The sequence below is a fragment of the Monodelphis domestica genome, chromosome 4 (assembly GCF_027887165.1).
Source record: "Monodelphis domestica isolate mMonDom1 chromosome 4, mMonDom1.pri, whole genome shotgun sequence".
Classification (NCBI taxonomy): domain Eukaryota; kingdom Metazoa; phylum Chordata; class Mammalia; order Didelphimorphia; family Didelphidae; genus Monodelphis; species Monodelphis domestica.
Window position 1 is genome coordinate 64,820,525 of NC_077230.1, and position 12,411 is coordinate 64,832,935.

At 34.6% G+C, this 12,411-nt stretch overlaps 1 protein-coding gene across 5 annotated transcripts in view; it reads right to left on the reverse strand.

The window, feature by feature from the left end:
• The window catches only part of CBLB (Cbl proto-oncogene B), a 219,270-nt gene that overhangs the window by 97,389 nt on the left and 109,470 nt on the right, over positions 1–12,411 (reverse strand). For all 5 annotated transcript variants that reach the window (XM_007493530.3, XM_007493531.3, XM_007493529.3 and 2 more), the window contains exon 5: positions 9,698–9,854. In XM_007493530.3, coding sequence (XP_007493592.1) covers positions 9,698–9,854 — 157 coding nt within the window. The remainder of the gene's footprint in view (positions 1–9,697; positions 9,855–12,411) is intronic.

Below are 12,411 nucleotides of genomic sequence, written 5' to 3' on the forward strand. Positions count from 1 at the left end.
AGGAGTTTTGTTTTTTGTTTTTCAACTATAGGAAGGAAAAAAAGAAATAAATTTAAAAGGAATGTGACCTAACTGAGGCTAGGAACTAAGATTTTGATAATATGAGATATCTTATTTGTAGAGCTCAGTACAATCCCAGTCACATAATAAATACTTTAAAAGGGCTTCTTGGTTAACTTATTGTTAAAGGAATCTTGATTTTTAAAAATCATTTGAGAAGTACATGAACTAAGTGCTTCCATTATAAAGAAATTAGAATTATTAGCTAATGTTTGACAGAAGCACAGATTTTAAAGAAACAAGAGCTCATGTATATCAAATTCTGCCATTTTACAGATGAGGCAACAAAACATACAAGAAGTAACTTGACCAAAATGAAAAGGATCAAGGTATAATGAAATGTTCAAAATACCTTTCATATCTCTAAAAATATCTCACCCAAAATTCTTGCCAAGGAGAACTTCATAAAAGTTCTTCAAAAAAATCAAAAGTAAGCAAAACCATTTTTCCCCCTACAATGGCAAGTCTTCACTTTATTCACCTGATACATGAAAATTATTTGGAATTTTTTAAAAATCAAATAAAAACCTTTAACTTTGTTGACAAGAATTCATTTGTCCAACTGCTAATGGATTCTCTTAAATTAAAAGTTGATCTTTGCAAGTCCAGTTCCCTTAACATGAATCAGTCTCTCTGATTCTCCAAGTCTAGTGTCAAGTATAGCCACAAATCAGAATGACAAAGGTCTAATAACATAGTCAAAAGACTAATATTCTTTTCAAATAGCAATTGGAAGTATATATCAAAAAAAATTGGATAGTAATAAAATGAAACATTACCACACTAAAACAAAAGCCTGCTCTTCCAATCATTTCTATTATAGTTATGCACAAAGAATCATAAAAATTTAGAGATAAGTGAAATGGTATAATGGGAAGGACACTGAATTGAGAGTCAGATTGGAATTCAAGTCCTAACTCTGCCACTCATTAGCTTGGTGGCCTTAGACCAGTGGTTCTCAACCTCTCAATTTGTAGCAATGAGAATACATAATGCATATCAGGTATTTACATTCCGAATCATAACTGTAGCAAGATTTGGTTTGGGGTCACTGCAACATGAGGAACTGTATTGTGGGGTCATGGCATTAGAAAGATTGAGAACCACTGCCTTAAGACAGTGTATTAATTGAAAATCTGTTACCCTAAAAAAGAACTACATTTCCCAGGAGCCCACTGATTTACTATCGTTACATACTTCCTGTAGACAGGATATTAGATGGGACGTGGAGGGTACTGTCCTCTTTGGCTTGGAGCAAGCATGATGGCAATGGTAAGAGCAAGAATTTTAAATGGGCTAATCAGCCATGGGCACTTGGTCTTTAGCTTGTATCCTCTTTATTCCTTGATTTCTACTGATCATTAATAAATCCCTTAAAATATATATTTTATTATTGAGATTTAATTTTAATTTTTACAACAGGTCACTTTACTTTATAATAAGTTTCCATATCTGTAAAATGAGGAGGCTGGACTGTATGACATATAAGTTAGAATATCAAAGAAATATGTTTTTGGACTAAAATGAAAGGATTAAATATGCATATCAAATATATAATACTAGAATTAAAGTAGAAGCCTAATTTTCTAATAATTTATTTTTATTCATCATATTACCTATTTATTCCAAGGAATAGCCTGTTGCACTAGAATATTGAGTTGTTCAAGCTTGCAAATTCTAAATTAAAAGTAAAGAAGACATAGTTTATTTCAAAGGGGGGGTTTAAAGGCAAAGTACAAAATTTGAGAATTTGCTTAACACCATCCTTCTAATTCACTCAGTTGAATTGTTTTACTACTGTTGAAGGAATGTAATCATTGTCAAACCCTCAATTCCAGTTCTCTAGGCTAAAGTAATATCCCATTACACTCACATATCCCTTGTTTATCCATTTCCCAAAAGATAAGAATCTTGTTTATTTACAGTTCTTTGCTGTAACAAAATGTGTTGTTATCAATATTCTAGTAAATATAGAACCTTCCTTTTTGTCAATGACCTCTTGGTACATATGGAAAATATCATTATTAAGGAAGACCTTGAATACTTTCAATAATATAAAATCACAGCTCTAGAGTCAGAAGGAACCTCCAGATCTTCTAGTCTAATTTCCTCATTGTTAAATAACTTCTCTCAAGTAGTAAGCTCTTTTTATTGTATACAATCTGTTTTTCTGAGAAGTGGTAACTTTTTTATATTTCCCAAAAAGCACAGACAAAAAAGAAAAGAGTCTAAATGAAAAGTTATAAATTTTCATTGAATATAAAAACAAAACTTTCTAATTCTCAAAGTGGTAAAGTTGTATTATTTCAAAGACATGTTTCTGGACTACCTTTAAGAAAAGAACAGGTATATTTCCTGACTTTATATTATTCTCCATGCACTGTCTCATCCTATGCCAGTTTCTCCTATCCACTGTGGTCAAAAGCATTTTTTTTTAATGTAGATCTGACAATGAAACTTCCCTACTCAGTCAATTTCTGTTCTCTTATTACTAATAAAACAAAATATTATTTCCCTTTAGTTCTTAATATTCAATATGAATAAAAATTAATGTAAAATTGTTTAAATTAAAATACTAATGTTAATAAAAAATAACAATGTCCTACATGATCTTGCCCCAACCTGTCTTACCCAAAATATTTTTTCAGCCTTGGAGGACATCATTCCATATCCTTATACTGTTTCTTGCCAAACTGGTCTTCTCTGTTACTCAAACATGACACTCTGGCTTAAGATTCCATGCATACGTATTAGCCATCCTACATGCCTAGAACACATATCTTTTTCATTCCCACAACTAAGATCCCCTACTCCTTCTTTAAAACTCAAGTATCTTTTTTTTACAAGAAGCCCTTTTTGATCTATGGAACCACTAGTGACTTTCCTCCCACACAACTCTGAATTTGTAGATAGTCATACTTATTTATTTTATACTTATGCTATGACATGGGCACTGTACCCCAGAAACCCAAGCAAACTATTGTCAAGGAAACTCCCTTGTTGTTTTTCTAACTCTGAGCCTAAAACACCCAATGACCCCTCTAGGGTCCTGAGATGACTATCTCCCTCTGATCGTCCTCTAGATGGTCAGAAAGATGCACCTTCAGACCACACCACGATCCTATCGGACATCTGCTTGTCCCCCAAACTAAGGAATCTTTGTGTTCCCAGGCAGACCCCAGTATGATCACCCCACTTCATGCCTGAGTGACTAACTGTTGTGAAGAATGTATAAAATCCCCAGAACTGATGTCGTCTGGGACAGCCTCTCCATCCATGCTGTTCTCTTGGGGGAACAGCCTTTCCTTTCATGCTGTCCTCCCAGGAACTGCTCCCCATCTTGCTGTTCTACCTTGCTATCCTCCTGGCCACCCTCAACATTACTTTCTAAATTAATACATCTCTTTTTGTTTTTAAGCTAAGTTTGGAGTCATTGCATGCTTACAAAAGGCATCCTTCCCGAACCCCAAAGGGATCCTTCCACACCCATAACATGCTACATATTTTTATATATGTACTTTTTTGCTTCTCCCATTAGAATTCATTATAGAATTATTTTCTTCTTTGAAGTTCCATAACCAGTGTCAAACACAGTGTCAAGCAAAGAGAAGACAATCAATCAATATTTGTTGGTCAACTAATTAAATATTCAGATAATCATAGATTTAGGACTGGAGAGGATCTCATTTATCAGGCGAGAAGTATCAGGCCCTGGTCACCTGAACTGATTTCCTCAAGGTCACATAGATAGTAAACACTCCATCAGGATTCAAAATCAGGCCTCTATTTCTTAATTCAGGACTCTTTTCACTGCATCATGCTGTGTTTTCACTGAATTATACCAAAAATAATTGTGCCAGAAAACAGGTCATGTTGAGAGCCTTAGACAAGAAGATAAGATTAAGCCTAAGAGAGAGTTAAGAGTTCACAAATTTATTTGGTAAAAAGCTAGAATGAAAAAGCTTACCAGCAGGTCTGGCTTCAGATTCAAAAGCATCCTAGCAGCTCCATTAGACAAGGCAAGGATCATCTCTTTCCCACTTTCTCCAGGAATTTATTCCTTTCCTTATTCACCTATTTATTCTTTATCTACTTACCTAAAGAACTTGCATCCTACTGCAAAGGTCTATATTTCAAAGAGTCCCTTAAAACTACTACTTAAAGAGTAGATATTTTAGTTTTCCATTCCATTCCATTCCATTCCATTCCATTCCATTCCATTCCATTCCATTCCATTCCATTCTATTCTATTCTATTCTATTCTATTCTATTCTATTCTATTCTATTCTAATCTATTCTATTCTATTCTATTCTATTCTATTCTATTCTAGGGATTCTATACAAACTAACACTATTTATGCTTTTATATATATATATATGTATATATATATATATATATATATATTTATTTATTTATATTTATACCAATATCTTAAGCTGTTGAACTTGAAACTAACATTTTCCCTCTCCCCCCAGGTCTGTTGACAAATAGAACCAACATAGGAGAGTACAGATGGAAACCCAGCTAAACTGTCCCAATATTCTCCTTCTCACAACTTTAAAATAATGACTCACATAAAATTATGGAGTGACAGACCCAATAAAACATCAGAAGAATACTTTTTTCCTGTCTAAGACAATTTAGGAAGTCAATAGAGGAGGCCTCTTACCCGGAGGTGGGCCCAGGCCTAGAGCACAACAAAAGCACCAGCAGTGGGCCTTGGATGGGCCACCATAGTAGCAGCAGCTTCAGAACCCCCGAGCCCAGATATGGCAAGGGAGGCAGACAGTCAGAGAGAAGTTATAGGCACTCTGCTGGCACTGGGTGCCCCTGGCCCTGACTGGAAATTGTCCAGTCACAATTCTGGGTCATCGTTCCAAGATGGAAAGAAGTGTTTCTGATTAGTAACATGGAAGTAGGGGTCCTGGTTACAGTTATAGGGCCAAGAGGAAGGACAGTGCTTTTGGCTACAAAGAGAGCAGGGTACCTGGTTGCAATTCCAGGGCCAAGATAAGCATTAGTAGTAGCATCTGCATGCAGAGGCCCTTCCTGAGAAAAGACCAGAGAACAGACTTCTTTCAGGAAAATGCTACCTTGGAAGCATCAAAAAATTGCAGATCCCAGAACTTACTCTGAAATAGTAGCACAAAAAAAGCCTACAGATTAGCACAATGCCTTCCTTCATCCAGATGAGCAGAACCAAACTTTTAACATAAAGTTCAAAGTAAAGAAATAAGCCAGAAAAGGAGCAAACAACTAAAAATGAAATTGACGATAAACAGTATTATGGTGGCAGGGTGAAGACATAAATTACAGAGAAGACAACACTATGAAAAATTATAAGCAAAGCCTAAAAGAAAAATGCTCAGGAAGAATTCCTAGAAGAGTTAAAAATAAAAGACATGTAGAGGAAAAATCAAGAAAAGAAATGATTGAAAAGAAAATTATGTAAAAAAAAATAGCTATGGAAGAGGCAAAAACAGAACAACAGAAAACAATACTAAAGAAAATATCATCTTTAAAAACAGAATTAGCCTAATGGTAAAAGAGGTACAAAAATTCATTGAAAAAAAATTACTGCTTTAAAATTAGAACAGTGGAAATGAGTTTGAATCAAGAATACTTGTGATACCCAGTGGAATCGCATGTCAGCTATGGGATAGGTGGGGGTTGGGGGAGAAAATGATCTTTGTCTCCAATGAATAATGCTCAGAAATGACCAAATAAAATAATATTTAAAAAAAATAAATAAATAATAAATAAAATAAAAAAAAATAGAAGAACAGGCCAAATGAAAAAGGAAGGACAAAAACTCACTGAAAAAAATAATTTTCTAAAAATTAGAATTGGGCAACTAGAAGCTAATAACTCCATAAGTTTACAGGAAACAAACAAAAAAAAAGTCAAAAGAATGTAAAAATTAGAGAAAATGTAAATAATCTCATTGGAAAAACAACTAATCTGGAAAAAAAAAGATCCTAGGTATATTTTAAGAAATTATGAGGAAAAATACCCTGATATTTTGGCTCTAGAGATTGAAATAGAATCCACCTATCACATGCTGAAAGAAATCTTAAAAAGAAAACTCCCCAAAATAGTATAGCCAAATTCCAATGTTCTCAGGTAAAGGAATACTATAAATAGCCAGAAAGAAAGAATTCAAATACTGTGAAGATCACACAAGATTTAACATTTTTCACAATAAAGAAGCAAAAGGTTTGGAATATATTTCAGTGGGTAATGAAGAAAGAATTACAACCAAAAATCAATAGTATAATCCTACAAGGGGAAAAATACATATTTAATGAAATAAAGGTTTTCCAAACATACCTGGCAGAAAGGCCAAATATGAATAGAAGATTTTACATTCAAAATGAAGACTCAAGAGAAGCATAAAAAAATAATAAACATGAACTAGTAATCATAAGGGAATCAATGGCGCTAAAAAAATAGCATTCACATATATGAACTTTATCACTACCATAGTAGTTAGAAGGAGTTTAAAAAGAAATGGAGAGAAGGCACAAGTATGAGTCAATTATATTAAGATGGTCTCCAAATAAAGAATTTAGTGGTGAGAGTGATGCCCTAGAACAGAGATGGCAAATATTTTAGAGATGGTGTGCCCAAACTGCACACTCAAGCCGCCTATGAGTCCCCTGCATTACTCCAGACAGCGGAGGAAGTGCTCACCTTGGGCTGCTGGACAGAGGGGTGGGACATGTCAAAATTGTCCTCAGGGGAGGTAGAGAGGGGGAACAAAGCAGCCCCCTATAGCATGTGGAGGCACATGTGCCATGGATTCGCCAACACAGTTACAGAAGAAGGGATAAAGGAGAGATAGGATGGGGACAAATTATCTCACATAAAGAAAGCATGAAAAGATGATCTTTTCTAGAAGAGAGGGAGATAGAAAGGTGAGTTTTTGAACCTCATTCTCTTCAGAATTGTCTCAATGAGGGAAGAACATGTATAAATACTCAGATGAGTAAAGAAATCTTAATAAGGACACAATATGGGAAGGAGATAAGATATATGAAATGGGGATTTAAAAAGGGAGGGCAAATTAGAAGAGGCATTTGTCAAAAGAAAGACAGATCATGAAGAAGAAGAAAAAGCTAAAACAAGTATAAACAGAGAAAAATGGGAGGGAGTGAAATAAATTGTTAGTGATCATAACTGTGAAGCTGAGTGGAATAAGAATCTAGAAAATGGAAGCAGATAGCAGAATGGATTGGAAATTAGAATTCAAAAACATGATGTATATAAGAGACATACTTAGGACAGAAAGACATACACAGAGTTGAAATGGAGGGCTGAAGCAATCTGTCATGCTTCAGTTGAATTGAGATGGGCAATCATAGTAAATCATAATCTCAGACAAAGCAAAAGCAAAATTATCCCTAACTGAAAGAGATTTATTCAAGGAAAGTAAATTTTGCTACCAAATGCTACCAGAGCCAATGAAGTAAAAGCAAAAAAAAAATTACAACAAGTTTCTCTAAAAAAGATCTCATTTCCTAATTAGAATTGAGTGAAATTTGTACAAATAAAAGAAATTAAATTCCTCAATTAATAAATGGTCAAAGGATCTGAACCAAGAGTTTTCAGAAGACACCAAAATTAGTTTTCTACAAACATGATAAATTTTTTTTAATTGCTATTGATTAGGGAAAGACAAATTAAAACAATTCTGAGATACCATCAGAGTAATAAGATATGATAAATGCTGGAGGGATTGAAGAAAAATAGGTACATTAATGAACTGCTGAAGGAGTAATGTACTAGTACAACAATTCTAAAGAAAATAAAAGTCTAAATCTCTTATAATCAGAGAGATGCAAATCAAAACAACTCTGAGGTATCACCTCACACCAAGCAGACTGGCTAGCATGATAGTAAAGGAAAGTAATGAATGCTGGAGGGGATGTGGAAAAGTAGGGACATTAATTCATTGCTGGTGGAGTTGTGAACTGATCCAACTATTCTGGAGGGCAATTTGGAACTATGCCCAAAGGGCAACAAAAGAATGTCTACCCTTTGATCCAGCCATAGCACTGCTGGGTCTGTACCCCAAAGAGATAATGGACACAAAGACTTGTACAAAAATATTCATAGCTGCGCTCTTTGTGGTGGCCAAAAACTGGAAAGCGAGGGGATGCCCATCAATTGGGGAATGGCTGAGCAAATTGTGGTATATGTTGGTGATGGAATACTATTGTGCTAAAAGGAATAATAAAGTGGAGTAATTCCATGGAGACTGGAACGACCTCCAGGAAGTGATGCAGAGCAAGAGGAGCAGAACCAGGAGAACATTGTACAGAGAGACTGTGTACAATGAGACACTGTGGTATAATCGAATGTAATGGACTTCTCCATTGGTGGTGGTGTAATGTCCCTGAACAATCAATCTGCAGGGATCTAGAAGAAAAAACACTATTCATAAGCAAAGGATAAACTATGGGAGTGGAAACACCGAGGAAAAGCAACTGCCTGACTACAGCGGTTGAGGGGACATGACAGAGGAGAGACTCTAAACGAAACTCTAAAGCAAATATTGACAACATAGAAATGGGTTCGAATCAAGAACACATGTTACACCCAGTGGAATCACGCGTCGGCTATGGGGGGTGGGGGGGAGGAAAAGAAAATGATCTTTGTCTTTAATGAATAATGTTTGGAAATGATCAAATAAAATATTATTTAAAAAAAACATAAAAGGTTACAGAACTATGAATAACATTTGATCCAGCAATACTCCTACTAGGTCTGTATCCCAAAGAGATCAGAGAAGGGAAAAAAAGGAGCCCCACATGTACAAAAATATTTATAAGAGCTCTTGTGGTGGCAAAAAATTATAAACTGATAGGATGCTCATCAATTGGGGAATGACCAAATAAGTTTTGGCATATGATTGTGATAGAGTGAAACTGTGCTATAAGAAGTGGTGAGGGGAGTTATTTAAGAAAAAAAAATATGGAAACACCTATATGAATGGATACAACGTGAAGTGAGAACAGGAAATCATTGTGTCCAATAACAAGAATGTTCTAATAATCAACTGTGAAAGACTTGCTATTCTGGTCAATACAGTGATCAAAGACAGTTTTAAAGGGCTCATGATGAGCTCGGAGTATAAACTGCTTCCCTCCCAATAAGACTAATATGAACATGTTTTACATGACATCACATGAAAAGTTTATAGACACTTTGCATTTTTAGTGGGAAGAAATATGGCAGAGAATATGAAACTCAAGAAAAATTTTTTAATTAAATTTTAAAATATTTTTTAAATTCTGTGTTTCTGTACACAAAGGCAGAAAAATGGACAGAGCACTGGCCTGGAATCAGGAAGATCAGAGTCCAAATGTGGCTTCAGATGCTTACTAGCTTGTGACCCTAAGCAAATCATCAATTTCACAACAATAAAATGGGCATAATAGCACCTACCTCATAGGGTTACTGAATATCAAATAAGATAATATTTGTAAAAGGCTTAGTTCAGTGCCTACAACATAGTAGGTTGGCTCTATAAATGTTTATTCAATCTTTTGTGTGTGTGTACACACAAACATATGTATATGTTGGTATATATGTAGAAGAGGTGCAGGGGAAGAATAATATAGAAAAGCTTACCTGAAATAGCCTGGTGAAAATATCAAATTCAAAAATTGAAATGTAATCATTGCATGTCAAATCAATTGTCGATTTTAAAGCCATTGCTTCCAAGCCAGAGCTAATTTGATGAACCTCATGAAGACACTGCCTGAATACTTTCCATGGTACGATAGTCCTATATAAGAATAAATATGAGCAATTCAATCATTGTTACAATATGCCATAGTCCAATCTTTAAATTCATATAATTGCATTGTACTAAAAGGCAAATAGTTCAGAAAACTTTGGATAATTTGGAACATATGGAACTTCTTGTGCTTTACAATAAGAGTTATTTCCTTTTCTATTCATTATGAGAATCTGAGAAACCAAAACCAAATTCACTTTCCAAACAGGACTGCAGAGTCAAAGTAATTTTACAAATATGATAAGGAAGGGATATTAAGTCAAAGTCCTAGAATGATCTCTTCCTGAAGTATAAGAGTGTGCACACAAGCATTAACCACTGACTGCAAGCAAGCTTCTAGCCCTACTCCTGTTTCTCTCTCAAAGAAGGAGGAGATAATCAGTTTAAAACATCATTGTTAGAAAGCTAACCTGGATTAAAGGGGTAAAAAACACTCAAAAAAATAAGCATAGTCAAATAAAACGAATGCACATAGTTCAAAACACATAGGAAAGAAACAACAGAAGACTACTATAGGAATTTTTTTTCCTCTAGGAAAAAAAAAGAACCTCTAAATTGAAAATGTTTTTAAATATTTCATTCAACAAGTATCTCCTGGATGTCTGCAATGTACAAAGCAATACTTTAGACAGAGTAGCAGCTTCTGAAATGGTTGGCTGAGTGGTTCTCCTAGATACATTGTGCTTATCTCTCCTACATACTTTGTCCTCCCTTAGAGTTTCTTTTCCTGGCTTTCCTCCCACGTTTATGACAACTCCTTAGTCTGCTTCTCTCAGTCATCATATTTTGTCCCCTAACTATGGATATAACCCTGACCTTCTCTATTTTTTTCTCCTTTGGTACTATTTGGTATCTGTTACCATAGGTTCCATTGCTTCGCAGTGATACTGTTAGTGAAAACCACCATGTCTGTCCTTGAGGGGCTAACAGTAGAGATAGGGAAATAAGGCATAGACATGAAAGACTAAAAACATACACACTGGAATGCAATCAAGTGCTGAAGATTGGAATACTGGATAAATGGTTACTGGAGTTTAGGAAGAAAAAAATCCCTGTGAGCTGAAGTGTTTTAAGGCTTCTCAAGAAATTAGATGAGCTCATGATGCTAGTTCACATTCTTCAGAACACAAGGACCTCTTGTAGTATGATTCTGAAGTTTAAACTAAAGAAAATTATAAGAAGAGATGATGCCTAATGTCTCAAAGACTTTTCTCTATGTATGAAAAAACAGGAAACCACAAAGAACTAAAGAGAGATAACCGCATCTGATGCCATTTAGACAGAACACACGTCAGACTCTGATTAAAGTTAAGGACAAAATGTTGCAATGTTTTAAAAGAACAAACAAAAATGTGAAAAGTTATATCAGAAATTGAATAATCTGTACCCAAGTATGTTAGATAGTTATATGTAGATATACACATATACATTATAGATTTTAAAAGTTTAGATTTCTCTTTTCTCTAACTGGTTACCAAGAATTATTCACACCCTCTCTTCCCCTATCCTACCTCCTCAGAAAAGCAATAAAAGCACAAAATAAAAAGTTAATAATTGAGAAAAGAAAACATTGATTTTGTAAAAAGTTATATTCATATCTCTTGAGGGAAAATGAGAAACGTTAAGGATACTTTCATGCTAAATAAACTTGCAGTTAATGTTGCCATGCAGCCTATCTTCAAATTTGCTGCCAAATGACTTATGCAAAGATAAAATCATACCACTAAACACTCAAAGCTTTTTATATAAAAACCTTGCTTCTTTGGGTTAACACCTTATAAACTTCAAATAAGCATACTGAGGATGTTAGAAAATAGAATGGGGATCACACTTTCAGTTAAAGGTGTTAGGTATAGAAGTTTTTAAAAATGCATTTTACCTTTTCGATATAATTGCAGAGGCACCAGGAAGCTGTTCCAGGAAGCCTCTCTCCAGACACCTCTACTGATCTCTCATACTTTAAAATCTTTCTTTGGGTAATATCATACCAAAATGCAAATATTAATTTTGTCAATTTAATATTAATTTATTTTAAACCAAGAAAAATCATATACCTAGAAGGATAGGTAAAATGGAGAGGGACGAGTGGACCCAAGTGGCAAAGGGGCTTAGGAAGGCTTTAGGGCAGTAGAGGATGAAATACAAGAATACAAGAAAAGTCCAAAAAAGTGGCATACCAGTAGGTACATGTGTCAAGTAGTAAAAGACAACAATAAAAAAAATCATCCTCATATTTAACAAAATATTCATAACTGCATATTTTCAAGAGTAGCAAAAAACTGGAAATAAAGTCACCAAATTAGTGAAAGAAAGTCTACAGATGAGAAGTTATAGAGATAGAGAATCCATAAGACACTGGAACTAATTGGATAAATGGGAAGATGTTGATCATTTCAACAGTTCAGAAAAGGGGAGGAATCTGGGAAGAAATGAGTTTCTATTTAAGAAAAATGAGTTTGAGATTGAAAACCAGGAAATTAAGGAGACTTCTAGTACTTGGTGATGCATGACTGTTGTTCAAGAGAGATTAATACATATAGATTAA